Here is a 19,757-nt window from a genome sequence, read left to right as displayed (position 1 = left end):
AAGTCAGTGAAAGCCCTAGGAAAAAATATTGGTTTATGCCATGCATCTGAGACAAAGCAAACTGTAACCCACAGGAAATATCAAAGGAGTGGCAAGGTGCTGTACTTTGTCCAGAAATTTTCTGTGAGCTTTGTCTCTTTGAACATGACCAGCAACGTTCATGTTTTTGACTTATATTAGGACAGTGTAAAATGCCTTTTCCAGCAGACTCTAGCAATGCAGCCATCTGTTTTTTCTGTCTGTATGATAAGATCATTTGTTTTGATGGTTATCATAAAGCTGATCTGCAAAGCTCCCAAAAAGAACCTTGCATTTATTTTCACTTGAATTATTTATGCTAATGTGAGGGCTAAATAAAAACTCCCGGACTTCTTGTGATTTATATATATGTGTATGTGTGTGTATATATATATACATAGCCTGTCTGCAAGGACCACTAATTATCGACCTCTTTGTTCTTTAAACTTGCAGCTTTTCAAGTCTGTAATCCCAACAGAGTTTTAAGTACCATTTAGTTTTTTTAGAAAGACAAATAAAATAGCTTTAAAGTGATGATTCCTAAATAATTATTCTAAAATGTCACATGAGATTACCCTTTAGCTAATAATTAAACAAACTACCTCATAATTTTGGAGATTCTAGGAATTTTTTTAGCATCTAGGTTTGGTAGGACTTGCATGAAGGGAGGCAGTTTGTGTGAAATCTTTGGGAAGCTTGTGGCTTTGGTCATTTCGCCACAATTATTTACTAAAAGAAAACTTTCATAACTGACACCTGAGGGCCAATATGTCTGCACCTCTCAGTACAATTTGTACAATATAATTTGATTCATGTGCTGAAAAGCTGCTATCAGGTTTTCACTGTGACTCAGGCTTTGGAGAGCAGAAGTCTCCCTACATTGCAGCTTCAGAAATTTGAGGTCTTGGGCAAATTCATTGCGTTTGATGGGAAGCTTGTTATCAACGACCCAGTGACTGCCCCAGTGAATATGAACATGTTGGGTGTAAAACCTGCTTCACAGAAATGACTCTGCATCCATCAAGGCCAAAAGCAATATCCAGCCTAATATTTCTACCCTTTGCTTGTCTCTCATTACCATTAAAAAGTTAATGTTTCTCTGTCACCATTTTAATTTACAGACTGGGGTCAAAAGCAGTTCTTGCTTCAAAATTAATAGAAAGTATTACTGCTTGTGCAAGACTGCAAAGTTAATGTACATTTCTGTAAAACCTTACATGCTTGCCAAAAATTGGTTCTGTTTTAGGCCAAACCAGGACAATTAGTCTTCATAAATTACTGTTTTGCTAGGCCTTATGCTTATTTATTTTGTTTCTTTCTGTACCCATTTAAATGTCAAGTAGAATCTCAGAGAACTAGATAATATAACTGTGACAGTTAACAAAGCTGAGAAATCTGATTTCAAGGCCAGCCCGAATAGAACAGTGATAAATATAACCCAATAAACTGTAATTGATATCATCATTTAGCTTTGTTCAAGTTAATTTTGTCTTTTTCCATTTCCTGTATTCGAAGATTGTTGGTATGGAAAAATTATGGTTCCATCAGGCCACTGCAGGCGATGTTACTTTCAAGGAGGATTTGGTCCTGAGCAAAATAAGTGTGAACCTGAGACCAGTTTGTGGGTTGCACAGAAGTCAGTCCTGCTCCTTCCCCTTTTCCTGCATCCTTTGATCTCCTGCTCAGCAGGGCAGGCCGATGCCTGCTACCAGCACAGTCTGGAACAATATGTCAGTGACCAGGCTGCTCCAGAAAGACAAAGATAAAACTTTATAAAATACTACTTCCAAATTTTAGATGCTTCTAGGGAAAAGATTTCATAGAAATTGTTGAAATTTTCAGTTGTCAAAACGCCATGAAGTTTTAACTGTTGTGGTTAACTATAGGCCAGACTCTGCTAAATAACTGCACCAAAGAATACAAAATATTTAATGGTTTGGAAAAATGAGCTATTTAACAATGAAACTGAGAAGAAAGACTGACTCCCTGCAGCCCTAAATTTTGATTGTCTTGGCGGTTTCTGCCCAGGCCAGTCTTGGTAAGCCAAGAAATGTAACTGCCTGTCGTCTACCAAGCCAAAGAGATGCATTCTTTAATCTTATAAGCAACTCAAGCAGGGAATTATTACCATGTTGGATATATGGAGAAGAGAACATTGATGGTGCATTACCAAATGAATGTTCAGATTTCTGGGACAGTTGAATATTTGTCTGCTATTTTTTAACACACCTAGATAGTCTCACTTGGTACAGTGTTGCTCTAAACTACTATAAAAATCAATTACTTTTCCCGAACACATTTGTATGTCATGTAGAAGCAAAGGAGATTAAAAAGTTATAAGTACTTAAATCCATTTTGCTTATCTGTGCATGTCAAACAGTTCTATGGTGCTCTACAGGCATTTTCAGTACTTGGGAAAGATGAGAAAGTAAATGCTGCTAAGCCTAATTTAAAAACGCAAATGATTTTGCTAAACAAAGATGTCAAGTGAAAATATTTCATAGCCGTGACTATGAGAGAATGATCAGACTCAAGTTCCACCTGGTCCAGGTCTCTGGGGTGTGTTAATGAGCAGGTATTACCAAAGCATAAGTATATCTATCAGCTGAATAGGAACAGTAAATTGTGCATTATATAACTAGACATAAGCTGTTAGATCAGAAGCTAAAGCAGCAATATCTGGAAAAGTGTGGGTTTTTTTTAAACTGAGCGAGATAGTTCTTTCTTACTTGCCTCTACTACTCAATAATGCTTATCACTTCATTATGATACTCAATATGTTTTTTTTCCCCCTTTTGTAGTATAATGTCAGTGTGCATAATAGTTTAGACCATGTTTCTCATTTTCATACTGTCTTTCACGCAGTGGGGCAGGTCTGCTACATATTGCTGTCCCCTGGGCTTAGGTGCCTTTGTTATGGACTGCAGTGGGGGAAGAAGGAATGGGGAGGTGGTACTTTGCAGGGCAGCAGACAAAATCAGCAGCTCCATGGTTGTCACACCTCCTGAAACATGTCTCCTGGTAAATCTCTACTCAAAGCCTTCTGTGGAAAGGACTTCAGGACTGGATCTAGTGGATCAGAAACTATTCTCTCTAGGTTAAAAACAGGCCCCTTTGCTCCACTGGTTAGTGAGATCCTTCTGTAGTAAAAGCACACCGTTCTGTAAGTTCTGTCTGCTTTTGAGAAAATGAGGTGGGAACTAAGGAAGGAAACATGCAGGTCTGATGATGGGTTTTGACTGAGCTGAGTTGTATGATAAATATGCATCAATATACACATTAAGAATAAAAATCAGGTTTGTAAAATCTAACTGATCAGCATAATGCCCTAAACTCTTCCTTCTCCCCACCAAGCTCATCCTGGCCCCAGCACTTCTTCTTGCTTCCTGGGTCATAAGATTAAATTTTTAAACCAAGACCATCATGTTTTCTCCCCTCCAAAAAGGAATGCTTCATCCTTCCCCTAACAGTATATGCATTCAGCACACAAAAGATCCAGCTATAGCTGACCAATGTTACAAGCGACAGGTTACAGCTTTATAACGGATATGGTTTGGTGACAGTGTTCTTAGCTTCATGCACTTTATTGTCAATGTCTAACAGAGTCACCCTGTAGAAATCCCTAAATTAAGTACAAATAAAAAAATCCACTTATTCTGTGACTGAACCAGTTTGTTCTTTAGAGACTTTTTCCAAATAAATCAAACTCTTAGCAACTAGCTAGTGGTTTCCATTTCAATTCAGAAGATAACATCCCCTATTCTAAACATTGAGTTCAGAAGACATGGCCTCTAAATTAAGCAATTCATAGTTTCTAACTACAGCCTTAAATCTACTAACCTACATTAGTTCAGTTACACTAAAGCCAATGAAGGTAAGACACAAACTACTTGGAAAACTATAACATGAAAGCAGAAAAACAGAAATGTCAGTGCCAGGCTTGTCAGAGTCAAGGATTAGCCCAGAACAGCAGTGATGACCTCTGCATTGTGTGTCCTCTTTTAACAGTATGCTTCAAACAACAGGTGAATTGCCCAACTTCACGAGCTCAGCCTTTCACTGTGGGCTTTGTTCCTACTGTGGCTCACCAATCTCTCTTTTCGTCATTTCTGACTAAAGTTCTGTAATGAAGATAACATACAGTTGCCAACGGCTTCAGCCATTTTAAATTAAACCTGTAGGGACTGACCTCTGTTTCTGCTGAAGGAGACTTGCATAGCATCTGTCTGCTCACACATGCTTTACAAATTTCAGGGCAGCTCTGCCTCAGCTGTTAGGTTATGAATAGGTAGAGCTCTGAAGCAGCAAGATTACTTGAAAAAGAAATATTACATGTTCTTGTGCTTATGAAGTGGTCTGGAAAACAGCTGATTTTCTGATTGGCTATGTGGGTGCTGGGATTAGAGAAGCTTGCTTACCTATGTATTAACATTTCAAGGTTAACTTTTCAGCATCTTGAGGTGTAAACTCCGACTGCCACTGTCCCTTCAGTAGTGTTTATGAAGGTGTGGCTTTGTCTTGTTTCTCTGTTGTATAAGCAAGGTTTGAGTTTACACTCAGCTGGTGCATTTACACTCTCCCAGTTTCACCTATATTCATGAAACCTGGAGGAACTTTTACCTCTGGGACCTCTGGCCTATTGGCAAATTAGATAGATATCATCCAGCAGGTTCGAAAGTGACAATAGATTGTCACATGGAGACCTTGACCACCTGTACTCATAAGCTATGTCTTGATTGGAAATCAAGATCTAATCTCTAGCACGCAGAATGGTAGCTTTGTGTGGCATGTCAATGACATCAGATACCAGATCCTGCAAACTGCAGAGGAGTCACAAGAACACTGGTGGGGCAGAAGCACCAGTTCTTTCTCCCACTGTCAGCACTGGTGGCAACAGTCTGTCTCCTTATCAAAGATACCCACCCTCCAGCCCTCTTTGTTCTTCTCACCTGCCTCCCACAGACCATCAGGGCTTAAAATCTGGCTTGAAAAAAGCTGAAGCCCAATGCTCAACTTCTGCTGATGGAGTTTGTTGCTGTGGGAGGTTGGTTTATGTGGCTTCTCCAAGGCACCAGATTCGTCTATCTTGCTATTTAAGCCTCTCGGAGCCATCGGGGGAGGCTCTGTTGACAAATGTGTCCCTCAAAGGAGTGGGCCTGTAGGTCTCTGCTTTCGCATAAGTAGAGGTTTACTTTGGTGCTGCCCTCTCTTTCTCTCTGACTATTTTTAGGGGACTGCTTTGTGTTAGCATCCACCAAAAAAAAAAAGTGTATTCTATGACACCACCATCTCAGATCCCACAATTTTTTTGAAAATGAAATCACACATCACCATGCCTACCATGCTTGCAGAATGTGTTATTCAGTCACATTAGAAAGATTCTTCAAGTCAGTTAAATTGACATCTTAAATATATGCTCTCAAAACCCTAAATGCCACTGCATAATTAGAAAGAAAGCCTTAAATGAACTTTGAAATTTCCTTTTCTCCCCACTTCTCCTTTACTTGCTCTCCCCTCAACTTGAATTTGCTCTTTCATTGCTCTCAGTTGAGCCTGAAATTATTTCTGTTGGTAAACAGGCAACCAGAAACCATAATTATGCTTCTTTACTGAGGCTGTAATCCTAGGTATTCTCTTGATTAAAAAAAAAAATTTAATCAAGGTAATTTAAATCTAATTCAACCAGTCTGTCAAACTACTTTTATGCACACAAATCCACAGCTGCTTTGGGACAATGTTTTGCCTAATTACATGTAGTTTTTGACAGATTTAGGTCTTGCCCCATTTGAAGTCTGATCTATTGATTTCCAGAACCCTGTATGAAATAGTACAGATAAATAATTTCTTCTCATAGAGTTCTTTAAGCACCTTTCAGGGGGAAAAAAAAAAAGGAGGCTGTGGAGAGATACGGATCTGGAAGGACTTATCTTACCCAGTTTAAGAAGCAAGCTGGGGAATTCTTGTTCATGATACTTAAAGTGATTTTAACGAGGAAACCTCATTTTGGTGGATTTGATACTGATCCTTCCCAAATGCTTAGAAAAATTACTCAGAAAAATATGACTTTACCCACATTTGCATACTATCAGTTAAAAAGAGCATGGAATATCTCAGTTAACCGTCTTCTGCTGGAATCTGGAGGAGGCAGCCACTGCATCAGAATTGTTGAAACCATCCCTAATCCCCTCATGTCAGGCAGAAGTACCTGTACTTCTGTGCACTCACCTGTTCTCACAAGCTCTGTATTTCCAGAGCCAGACCACACAGCTGCTGAAATCATGGATGTTTTTCTACTAAGTTAAATAGCAGCAGACAGAAATAAAAATCTTTCTGTCCACGAGTTTGGTTATTAGCTTTATCATTATAATTCTTAAGCTCTGCAACTTAAAAAAATGAGTTGTTCATTCCACATACTTACTTGTATATGTGGCTGGAGAAAAAAATGTCTCAATAACACTTTTGAGGGGTTTAGAACAAACCCCTTAAATCAAGAATCTCCTAGCTTTCAAGTTCTCTTATCTGAAAGAGCACAAAGCTACGCAGAACTTCCAACCCTAGTATGTTCTTCAAGTTCTCACACTGTCATTGGGCATGTGTGTTTATCTGTGTAATAAACAACTGCTCATTTTACCTAACAGAAGCTCTGCTGCTGCAGCCAGCAGCAGACTGAACTGGAGCAGAGGCAATTAGACAAGCTGCCTGGGGGCAGCTTTCAGACTGTCTTTGCATTCACTCAGGCTCACTCACAAATTTCTCAGCTATTTAAATATACAACCGTGCAGTCACACACACCCTAACGAAGAGGAAATGAGGATTATCTGAAGGAGGAGTGCGTGCGTGTGGCTTTCTTGTGCATACAGTTTCATAATGCCTAATGTGTAATCTTCATTCAGCTTCCTTCTGGTTTTATAGTGTGCTGCTTTAAAATGCCCTCATGGGGAGCAGTGAGGCTTGTGACACATACATTATAAAGCATGTAAAGGAAAAGGCACTTATTGGTTTTGGGAGGGGGCGGAGAGAGAGAGAGGAGATCCCACTGTTCACAAACTGCTAGCTGAAATTTATTCAGTGTCAGGTAATATTCTAGAGAGTGTTCTCCCACCTTTCTTTTTTTTTTTATTACTATTATTTAGCCTCCTATTACTCTACCACTGGGTAGCAGGCAGGATTTTGTTTCCTGCCTTGCTATTGAATTGGTGTGCTGTCATAGGATGGAAGAATGTAATCAGGTAATTCCCAAGTGTCTCCCTTCTCTGAGCAGAGAGATAAATGCCTACTGAAGAAGGATGTGTTACAAGGATTGATATTTCCTTTTTGTAGAGATCTGAGATATTTCATAAAAAAATAAGGAATCTGAAAATTACCAGTTGTTGCTTTTATGTTGCAGTTATTTGCTTTTAGGTCACAATTTCCTTTACCCCACTGACTAAATTTTGGTGACTTATTTTCCCTGCCGTTGGCTCTCATCACTTCTTTTTGGAATCATTAACAGTTATAACTAATATGCATAGCTCAACTTTTTGGTAGATAGGAGACGAGGAATGGTACAAGAGATGTAGCTCTCTCCTCCACACATGGTAGAATTTGATCCTTTATATCTAAGTGGTTAAAGAGGATCTTGAGTTGGAATATGTCTTATATGAGGTGTTTGGAATAGCCTGATAGTGACTCAGAATAAAAAAGCATCTTCTGGAAGACAGAGCTAATTATGCATCAACACTTGGATGCAATGCTTGTCTCACATTAATTTCCATGCTTGCCAAAATTATTCTGGCAGAGGAACCAGCTCTGAAATGTAGAAATAAAAATATTAGTTTGGAAGTACTAGATATGCCACATAGCTGCTTGCAAAAGGATGTACACGAATGGAAGTATGAGGCAGCAGTATTACACAGGTGGGAGAATTTACAAGTGATAACCCCAGAGTATGAAGAAGCTCAGGCACACCTTCTGCACTGTAACCTAAATAACTCAAAAGGCTTCATGACACGTATCCTGCGGCCATACAGTGGTACCTTCCTTATCTCACCGAAGTGAGATAAGGCTACTGCAATCCATCAAAAAATCCATCCTTGTCAAAGTAGGACCATGGCATTCTACTGACAGTTTCTCTGCCCAGAATTTCAACAGGATGCAGGGCAGGTTGGGGAAACATCAACTTGAAGCCAAGTCTGGCCCTTCCTTCTATTGTATAGTCCTTTACATGATTATAGAGTGACAATTTTCCTTTCTCGCTGTGAGTGGGGAAAGTATTATTCCCCTTCTTGCCCTGTATTTTCATTAGGACAGCCACAAAAATCACATTACTCCTTTCAGATTCTATGTAAAAATCTCTCCCATGAGCTGCACATCTGCTATCTACCATGCAGATGAGGTTTCCAACCACTCCCCTTGCAAGCCCTAATGGAGCGTTTCCAAAAGCAGACAACTCATTATATATTATCTTCTGTGAGTTACTCTAGTTCACCTAAATAAGGTGATGACATGACTTTCTTGTGTCCCCCCAGCCCAGCCACAATTCTTTTTCAGGTACACATTGTATGTTGTCAGAAGGATGAGTTATGCTGCTCTCCCTCCAGCATTTTTAGCAGTAATGTGTCTGAAATTTAGTCCCAATTACCCTTCAGAAGGTGCATATCTCAAATGACTTGGTGGATTTATAGGTCTTGATATTTTAGAGACGATCCCTATTTCAATGGCTGGACTCATTAATGAATCATTCCAAGTCATCTCTTCATAATCCATTGCTTCAAAAACAGCTGTGAATATTTTCTTCCCATTAAGGCTTGTTCCTTTGGGTTTGATGTAATTAATTGTCACTTATGACTTAAAGAAAATATGCCAATAAATATTTATGCCACATGCACCATCTGCTTTCTCCAGTGCCCTGTATACTTAATGTTTAAAAAATTTCTATAAGCCTCACACTGCAATTCATGTTAGAGGGAGCCTGTGGTTATAACAGCAGCAAGCAGTTACAGACGTCCACTCTGGAGGTAGCACAAGAATCCCATTTCTTGATAAAGCAGACCATGGAGGCACTGAGAATATGCCAGTGTGAAATGCTGAAGGGGACACAGCTGCAATACCACGCTTGATCCTTCCGGTGTTTATTTATAGCCTTGTCAGACTAAGGCTAAGCATACGGTTCCCTTAAATACAGGTAGGAAAACACTGCTGTATGAGAGTATCACAGAGGGACAGGAAAGAAGATGACAGATCTAGACAGAAGATTAAAAAGTGTCAAAGTCTGAAGTTACAAGGAAAGAGGATAAAATCTGTGGTCAATATTCCCCACCCTGAAATTCATGAGGCAGATTTTGGCTGCTGTATGAAATACATGTGCGGTACTGAAAATGTAGAAATAAAAACCTTTAAGGGCATATTTAATTTCTGCCTTAACATTAGCTCATATGTGAAGATATATTTTTCAGAGCCAGGTATGTACAAGAGCAAAAAGAGAAACATATTTTACTGATTATACAAGTAATCCTTTCAGTGGTCTTTTACACTAGTGCTCAGTCTGCCTGCACTGGGCTCCATAAGGCAGAGAGTAATTGGTGAAGAGGAGGGTTTCTTATTTCCCTGTGCAAGCAAGAGGGGTTCTCTGGAAGGTACAACTCCTTATCACAGCAGCATGAACACCCACACATGCCTGAGAAAGGACTAAGACTCAATGCCACAATTTAGCCTGCAGCTGTTGATTCCTGCTCCTTGTCAGGATATAATTAAGGTACCGTCAGGCTGAATAGGAAGATGGGACTTGAAACTAAAACACCTCTAGTAATTATGGCTTAGATTTGAAAAGCAACAGATGGATTTTGATTTCTGAAAGAGACAATGCTGTTCTTGAAGATGGTTGAGTAATTACTGAGTGAAAGGTAAAATAAACACTCTTGTATCCCCTGTCTATATGACATACTGCTGAGGGTGTGCATGCACCCTCATGAGGGAGGGCAAACACCTTAGTATGTAGGTCTGTCTATTTTATGCAGACAAATAGGGTTTTGCTATGTTTACTAGGAAGTGTAAATCTTCATTCAAACACTAAAACAAAACAGTTGTTTCAGCTATGTATGGTCATTATTCAGGAACATGCATATGGTTTTGATTAAAAAAACCCAACAAACAGAAAACCCCTCCTTTGAGATTCAAGATTGCACTTCCCTACTTGGCTGTATAAAGAGCCTTGTTGACTACTACCAATCCTGGGAAGAAATACCCTCCTTTCTGAACTTCTGGAAGACTAAATCTCTACCCTTCAGTAAGGGCATGCTTTCATTCTTTGGAGACTCTGGAGAACATACTGGAGATAGGGGCCCTGATTAAGAGAGACAAAATGTCCCAGTGCTTAGATTTCAACACTCTGACCCAGTGTCCGCACTGTTGTTAGCAAGTTACCTGGAAGTAATTCTAGCATAAAAGGCTGATGTAAAATATAAATCTGTATATGTGTACCTAAACATCTAAAGATATGTAGTGTCAAATTCTTAAAAAGACTTGGGTGAAGAAATGAATGAAAACCACTCAATCTACTTTAATTCAACTGAAGGCTGCTCTCTTTTTTCCCCTTAAAATACACCTTGCCAAGGATTCTCCCTTTCTGCATATGTTACCATTCAGTTTGAATTAATTTGTGGGAGCTGTTTCCTGGATGTTTTTGTTCCATCACTTGAGTGAGCACTGGCATTTGTCTGACAATATGGTGAGATGATTCAAGGAAGAATTGGCCAGAAAAATGAATTTCTTAATTTCACAGTTACTTTTCTCTATGAACCGACTTAACTGCACATTTGTACAAATGCCAGGGCAGTAAAAAAAGATGAAGTAGGGACTGGAGGAGCAGGTGAGACCACAGAAGCCCTGATTTGACCAGCTCAGATTAGCTCATAATGGCATCCTTAACTTCCTCATGAATCTGTTGAAAAGCTTGATGGCCAAACTGCAATAAACTTGACAATGGTTAGGTAGCTGCTTAGGACAGCAAAGCTATGCAGTAGCAAGGTAAGCAGCCAGTTCTGAAAATCCATCTGCTATGATGGCAAAATGACATTCTTCATTATCTAAGTAAACAGAGAGATTATAGACAATGTGATCCATAATTACATCACCTGTTTGCCTTCTTAACAATCTGTTTTATTTCTCACCAGAGCAACAGCTTTGCCACCCTTCACTAATTTAAGCATTGCTTCCTTTCCCTGAGATGCTAATGTCTGTCTCCTAAACTGGGTATGGTCTTCTGTACTCAGCTAACAACCCCAAGCTGCCATCCTTCCTCCTCCTGTGCTGCAGATGGATTAGGGTTCTTCCCTGTGGCATAAGCCCACCCAGTTGCTGGTTACTGTCCCCACCATCCCCACTTCCCTAGTCATGTTGTCCTCCACTCTCCTTTGTGCTACCACCAGCACTCATCAGTCCACTTGGAGAAAAAGTGCAAACGGCACGGGGTCAGATAAAAGCAGACAACAATTAGATGAGAGGGTACTTTAACAAGACTGAATTTGACTGAAGGCTGCTGTCCTTCCCCTTTCCCTCTACTCTGGCCATGTGTTCCTGCTGCTCCCTGGGGCTGGATCTAACCAATATACAACTGCGGATGTTTGTGCATATAGTCTACATTAGATGCATACTTGTATGGAGTATTCTGGTGTGAGCATTTATGTTGTTACAGAGTAGGTATACTTGCAAGTGGAAAAGTTACTGGACTATTTGAAGAATGTTTCAAATCTTTAAACCCTTTATTGAAACTGTTCTCTCGCCCATCTGCCTGCAAAGCCAGGAGTTTTTTTCAGCTATAAGGAGACATGTAATGATTTTGAAATGAGCTTTAAAGCCCTTGACACATCCTAATTCTTTAAAAAGTGGTGTCTTGTTATGCTATAGTAAGAAATGAGCACTGTTTTTTATTGCTTTGCTTTAACTGAAAAGCAGATATTTTCTACCTTCCATATCTATCACTGCCATTTAATGGTGTAAAGTTTGTGTTTCTACTTCTCCAAGATATTGACAACAGGTTTGCAGCATTTCTGCCAAAGTCTGGAAATCCCATTACCCCTCACATGGAGGCACACTGCTTGGGAAGGGAAGGGTAGGGTGTATTTTCCTAGATCAGTGGTTCTCAAGTGCAATTCCTTGTTGGGCTGTGTGGCGCGGGAAGGCCTGCTTCCCAGCCTCCGTGTCGGGACAAGATGGTCATGTGAAGAGGGAGAGGGCATGATGTCACATTTTGTGGGGAGATTATTGGAGTCTGGGTCCATTTTGACAGAAAATCTTTTTTTCAGTGCAAATATAATTTCTAATGTCTTTTCTATCTGTTACTTGGTATAGAGCATAAAAGTCTGGAAAGTCTAGAGTTTCCGGAAAATTCACTGCTATGATCTATGCATCTTGAGGTAAATGAATGCAAAATGTCTTGCAGGACTATAATACCATCTTTTTTTTTTTTTTTTGGTTTTGTTTTGTATCCTACTTTTTTTCTAAATAACTCTCTTCATTAAGAATTCCTACAAGATAATTAAGATACATCATCAGCAGCATGGCAATACCACCTTAATCATGTTCATGCTTACTGCACAGGCATTGAAAAGAAAAACGTCAAATCTTAGGAACTGCTAAGAAGAATCACAAATTACTCTTCTGTGTGCAAGATTAAGACTTTGCACTTTAGGAGAGTCCAGTGCTAGAAGAAACTATAAATCATCTAATTAAGGAAGAATTTAAATTTCTTAACTTGTACTAACATAAGCCAACCGCAAATGTTCAGCACTGGTAATTAAATAATCTAGATCTTTGGAGGGAAAGTAGGGACAAAGTATCTATCAGTTTTTTCTTTTCAAATAAGGTTTGCTTAAAAGCATGTCCAAAGCAGGGAACATTTGATATAGGTCCAGAGAAAGATAGTTGGCAATAACAGAGTGGACAAAGGTATATATATTTATGTGAAACTACATTTATTTTATGAGGTCTCTCCATGGGGTAAGAAGAATGTCACAGATATTTTCATTGCATTTGTAAGTCACTGTATGCAGCTTATGAATGATTATGTCTCATGAATCCATGTATTTTATTCTGTTAGGTGAATTTTGATTTTGATTAAGTTCTCATTCAGTGGAAACAAACAAAAGACTTCCATAATTAAACTACCTTTAAAATTTATGCTAGCTAATTATGATACTAGCATGAAACTATGTATTCTAATCTGTAGACAGTAAACTGCTGCTAACAGTATGCGTTGTTAATTGAACTAAGTTTAATGTAATGTTTAGCAATTACTCAAATATTCTCTGAAGAGGAAAAATAACACTCAGAAAACTGTGTAGAAGTAGTTCTTTGAGGGATTTTAATGTTTTTAAGCAGACAGCATGGCAAAATCAGATAGGGTCACCTGAAATAAGGAGGGTAGCACACTTCAACCCAGGGATGTTTTAAAGCGAGCTGGTAGGATGTTTTATTCCAGTACAGAAATGAAAACAAACAGTGCTGGTACTTAGGATTTACTTTCACTCTCTCCCACTGTGCCTTTACTTCAAGCACACAGAAGTCTCTTTCAGCTGCCCCTTCCTGACTAGCCTCTGTGGGAAGTCCCTAAAAAAGCCCTATAACCTCAGACGTTAGCCCTGTCCCCCCTGGACTCATTCCCAGTGTATCTATCTGATTTCCTAAATGTAAACACAGAGAATTAGGACCAAAAATAGTATGTACAGGAAGTAGAAAAGGAAGTTAGGACAAGACAATCTTTAAAAACTCTGTTCACATCATAATCACTCGCTATACATATAACACTTCTTTTCATAGACACTCACCAACATACCACTAAGTTGGCATAAAAATGGAGAACAGACACCCCATCTTGCTATTATTTCTCCCTATGATTTTATTGTTCGTCCTTGCAGATGACCAGAAACATTGGATTAAATATGGACACGCTAGGGTGTGTCCCTATTATGCTAGGGTACCAGAATTTGAAATAACAATTTCAGAGCTCAGGAGAAGATTTCCAACTCAAGCAAATATGAAATACTGTTCCTCTAAAACAATTTACTGTTTTCATATGATAATGGCTACATTTTCATTAACCAGTTTGGAAATGAATGGACTGTTACATGTACCAGAATGCCTGTTCTGCTTAAAAAAACCCTTCTCTTTGAAAAAGTAGTCTGCTATAACTGAGTTAAATGTTCAGTGTTTTAAAAAATCAATGTTAGTATACTTGGTGAGCATATGTAGGACAGCCATGAGTCTATTTTACTTGTACTAACTGTGCTAATCTGTAACAGGACATAATGAAGATAACATTTATGAAAGCTATGTTCATATGGTCTTGTGCATTTACAGTTACAGTAAGAATAGATCTCTTACAAACTAAACATGAAACTCTTCCAAATGAAAACTGAACACTATAGCTAAATGTATTACCAGCTATCTTTGGGAAAAGCAACCATTAATGATATAGTACATTTGGAGATTTCTTTTTTCCTTCTACAAACCTAATGACAACTTTTCAAAGGCAGTTTGATTAAAACATCTCTGGTACCACTGGCAACAGCAATTTATAAAATCTTCCACATGAAAGAGAAGCATATTTTCTGCTAAGGGCAGTCTGGCTGCTTGTTAATTGCCAAGCTGGGGAAACTATTCCATGTTCATATCCTTCTCCTCCTCATTTCCTGCAGCTTCTGCTTGTCTAGTGCCAGTCACTGGAAAGGGCTCAGGATGAAATGCTTTGCGGGTTCAGAGTATGATACTGAACTAATGCTTAATCCTTGCACAGTGGTTAAGTATTCCTGTTCCCTGGTTTGCTCATGTACTGTGCACAGCCAAATGAACCACCCACATATCTAAGGTGAGGAGAGCAATTCTGAAAAAAAAATATACGTGCTTACACTCTGATCCACATATCAAGCTTGATGACTAACGTCAAAGTTTTCTAGTTTACTGCTTGTATTTACATTAGTTGTGCAACTTTTTAGGCACCCAAATTAAAATTCTTTACTATACTACCACTCAGAATAAATTAACCAGGAATATGAACAAAACTCCAGTTCTGCTTCTAACAGTTCATGAATAACTATTTAACAGTAACTCAAAAGCATAACTCACAGGGACAGATCAAGAAGTAAGCTTCCAGGCCACCAAATACCTTTTCTCTTGATGTGAACAGCAATGTTCCAAAATAATATTTAACTTCTTAGCTTCTAAATTAATGCTCTCTCTATACAATATTTTAATTTCACTCAATATATTATTGTACATTCCACTTCAATCTTGTTAATACAAAATTCTTTCAATATAATCTCTTTCTTCTATAGTGATAACTGTAAATTGCAGAATCAACTAGGTACTAAAGTATTGCTTTGAAAATTGCAAAACAACTTGTGTGTGTAGAGTTGGCACTGTGTTCAGAAAGCCATACAGGGAAAGCTGGCTGCCCTGTATGCACACTATGCAAAGAGTAGGCAATGGGAGAAAATGGTTTGGCAGACCTTGTTTCAAAGCATATCCTAATACTCCTCCCATGTAAGAAAGGGGTCAGTCAGGGTCTTCTAGTTTAGGATGGCATTAGGAACTGTGGGGCAGTTCTGTATCCTGGAAGCCTCACGGAGCACAGAGCCCACCCTCTGCCTACAAGCAGAACTACACCATCACACTGTAGTAACACAAGCTGTTTTCCTAGGGAAGAGCTTTGTCTTGTTTGTCTTTTCTTTGACAAAGAGGGGATTAAAAGAAAATTATCACCTTGCATGACCTTGCCAGGGAAAATTGTGGGCATTCAGCTTACGTGAGATTTGGGTCTGTGAATTGCTGGAGCCCCTTATCTCAGAATCTCCTTTTGGGATTGTAATGAAAAGTCATTTCAGTACTTCTGCCTCTTCTCTCACATCAGCAGGATGGTAAGAGTAATGCTTATTTTCCCTACAAGGTGACTGACCAGTGCTAGTTAAAACTTGATCTGTGCTTTCAAGAGGAAAAGTGTGTATCAAGCAGCTACACTGGGTATTTTTAAATCAAATCTGAGTATAGTCTTGCTTTAACAAGCTATCTTTTCTCAGTAGCTCCATGCTATCAGAGATAGATATAATTTCCTGTAAAACTCAAAGAAACATGAGGAATAAAGTCAAAGCTCAACATATCAAAAAGCAAGTCATAATTCATTTTTATATTATTATTTGGAGTAATCATTTCCTCTGAGAAAATAAGCCTTTTTTTAGGATATGAAATACTAAATAGTAAACCCAAGTGACTGTGGTCAGTGTTTGTTGCATTAAAAGCAATCCTTTCCTATATCAAACAACAAGGACACCACTGATTACCTGCCTGATGACCCCGTTCTGGTTAAGAATGTATTCAGGATCCTGTTCAAGTGACAGCATTTCAGCTGCAATTGAACAATGTTTGTACTTCCTAATACTGTGACCCTTTTGCCTGGGAGAATACATGCAGAATGCTCAAAGAACAGGAAACTGCTGTCTCTCTAGTTTTGGGAATATAGCAAATCAGTACCACTAAACATTACTCCGTAATATCCCCTTCCGTGTTTCACTCAGCATCATCCAAAATAGACACAGGAGTCTGTTTAGTTCCTCACCTCATACCTTGTATAGTTGCTTACTAGCACACTCTGATTAGGTTGTGTATTTTGCTCACTCTGTCTTGTAGAAACTGATAGTCCAGTGGACGGCATGACAGTGAATTGAGCCCTATAACCTTTGACCCTATTCCTAACTTTTAACTGCTGCAATTACACTGTTGTATCACTCCTGCTGTTCTCGAGCATGCTGCATCACCCCCAGGCAAGACACAAAGCCTGGAGTCATGGCCACCATGGGATGGAGATTCAGTTTCTTGACAGCAGGTGTCTGGGTTCATCAGCTAGAGCTGAAATGTCCATGTCCTTGAGGGAATCACAGCAGAATCCATGACAGCCCTCAGCTGGTCTTCGGGTTGTGTGCAGCACAAGCAGTGCTGAGATAAAACTCAGACAAATTTCGCCTGAGATAAAACTGCTCTTTTCTAAAGCCCTTGTTGGCTCGCTGGGGCCAGGGAGTAGCAATCATATGGAGTTCTGAGGAAGGATCTGCTCTCCCAAGTCCTTCATCAAATAAAAAACTGTTACAATCATAGCAACATACTTCCTTCCAGTTTCATGTAGATAGTGTGTAGAGCAACATAACAACTCCTATTTCTTCGTGTACACCCTTAACCAAAAGCTGTTCTTAATTGCATTATAAACCACAACAGTGAGATTTAAATTTCATTTCAAATGTAAAATAATTCTGTTTGAGTTCTTTAGCAGATTCTCTTCATCTAATATAGAAAGAGTTTTCTCTTTAATTGTATCTCTATGCTTTCAAGAACACTGAACAGCCTTTTAAACATCTGCTCTTTCCAACCTGCCACTTAACAAGTTATGGTTTGGAATAATTTCCTCCTTGGCTTATTTTTCTCTCTTGTCAGTCGCAGATTATGAACATAAAAAAATACAGAGGGCCACAAAGTCCAAAGGCCAAATGTGGGGAAACCTCTGCAGTAATCTTTATCAATGTGCTCTGTATAGAAATCTGTATGCATTTTTGCCTTGTATGTTTGCTTTTAATATAAAGCTGCAAATTAGACAAACTATAGACAGATTGCTATAATTTCAGTGTCAGTCATTGACTTTTTTTAATTTAACATGTACTGTGGTTGGCTCCGCACCCTACCCAAATAACTCTCAATGGACTTTTCCCCTGAGGAGGTTACAGTGATTACTTACTGAGGCACAGTTGCTTTCTGACTTGTCTTCCAGAAAGCCAATTTGGCATGGCGTCCTCTGATTCTGCAGCCAGTAGTCTGTTGATTCCAGCAGACTGTTACTGCGGAGAATCTGTTAAAATAGATTAAAATAGTTTAAAAAAATTTAAAATTTACTCAGTCTTACTGTGCTTTGGGGGCCTGAACTCCATTTTTTGTAACTCAAAGGAAATCTTGCCTACACAATTTTTGGGGGGCAAGACTGGGACCCCTGTTCCTTTGGATCTGTACAGTTAATGCACCTTAAATGAAATGATTTATATATCCCATAAAGTATTAGTCTGTTTTCTTTCAGAACTGAAAGTCCTTGGAGATACTTGAAGGAGATGCCTAGACCCAACATTTTTATTGGAAAATATTGCTAGGAGTTTTGTTCTGTGTTAAAGTGATAAACATAGATGTTGGGAAAACTAATTATTTAATTATACCAGAGTGCACAAACTTGAAGCTTTTATGATTTACTGTATCTCTCTCCACAATAGATCAGTACTCTTCATTCTCCCAGCAGCCTCATTTCTGGGACAGCCTAGGCTACAAACTCTTTCTTAAACACATTTTTCTGCTTTCTGAGGAGCTAAAATACTTAAGGCCTGCTGTAATGAGTACAGAGCTCAGTCAGTACCCTAAGACCAAAACTTCGTGTTTAATCTCTCTATGTTGACTCAGTCCTACAGCTCAGGCCACAAGCTTTGCTCTAACAAAAACTGGGGCGGGGGGGAGCTACAGATATCTATAGACTATAAAGAGGCAAAGCCAGTTTTCCAAGTCTGATGCTTAGACTGAGCTGAATTCCTTACTTGCTGCCTCTGTACTAATATTCTTCCATGAAAAAGAGGGACCCTTAGTATTTTTAAAATAACTAGGCAACAGCAGGAAAAGAATAGCTGCAATAATGATGCTACTTACAGAACATTTTATACGGCTTATTGTCTAACCCAGCCAGTAATGTTAAGAAGTATGTTTGTGAAATGGATGTATATTTTATTTGTACTTCTTGAAATTATGTGGAAATAGGCTGTACTTTAGCTCTTTAGCCTTTTATTTTAATAATGATACCTTAAAATAGAAATCTGTTGCTCTACCTGGAAAAAAATAAACTTGGTGGGATAGTCATGCTTTTAAAGGAATATACTGAAGTCCTTATAGTAAAATAACGTATGACTGTGATGATCAAAAGTGTATAAGCTTGAAGGAGCTGGCCTAAATTAACAGGGCTAATTAACCAGATGCAATGTGAGAACTGGTATTCCTCAGAGATGTAACTTTACCAGTACATTCTGATTGCCATTTTTGCATTTAAGCATATTTTCAAAATATACTGAGCTGGTCTGTACCAAAGGATAGGAAACCTAAACCTCTACTACTTCAGCTGTCAGTCAGCATCCTTCTTTTATATAGCCTGCACTTTTAAGGCAAACAGTATCACTTGCCAAAACTTCCTCCTCTTATCTTGTACTTCTCTTCATTCCTACCTAATTAAGACAAGTTCTGGGCCAGTCCCACTGACATACATTGTTAGCAATTTTGCTGAATTCAGCGAGGTTGCTTCTGATTTGCAATGGTACAATTGAAAGCAGAACTTGATTCATTGACCATACTTATATGTAACAGCTGCATACACTATACTGCTGTATATCTGGTTTGGAGCAGGATCATCACACTCAAAAAATAATTCAGGATGAATTTGCATCATGCCCTAAATGTGAAATCAGCAGTAATTCATGGTTCTAAAAAAAAAAGTTTTCCACTCTCATCTAGAGACTCAGCTGTCAGCATTACTCAGTGTGTTGTGAATCAATGAACTAAATCAGCCTCTAGCAGAGTGTGGCTTAGAAAAGTAACTCTTTCCCAGAGGAAAATATTGCATACGACTTTAGTGTAACAGCTTCCTGCTCCCTGATTTAGATCATAAGACATTAAAATACAGTAAATATCTATAACCAAGACAA

General features: G+C 38.8%; 1 protein-coding gene across 1 annotated transcript in view; it reads right to left on the bottom strand.

Moving 5' to 3' along the window:
• Positions 1-19,757, bottom strand: part of SPHKAP (SPHK1 interactor, AKAP domain containing) — a 50,144-nt gene that overhangs the window by 28,273 nt on the left and 2,114 nt on the right. Inside the window, 1 exon segment of the mRNA XM_068406989.1 lies at positions 17,771-17,881. Coding sequence (XP_068263090.1) covers positions 17,771-17,881 — 111 coding nt within the window.

This window comes from Nyctibius grandis, chromosome 8 (genome assembly GCF_013368605.1).
Source record: "Nyctibius grandis isolate bNycGra1 chromosome 8, bNycGra1.pri, whole genome shotgun sequence".
In the NCBI taxonomy this organism is placed as follows: domain Eukaryota; kingdom Metazoa; phylum Chordata; class Aves; order Nyctibiiformes; family Nyctibiidae; genus Nyctibius; species Nyctibius grandis.
The sequence above is the reverse complement of the archived record's forward strand: the minus strand, read 5'-3'. Positions and strand labels throughout refer to the sequence as shown.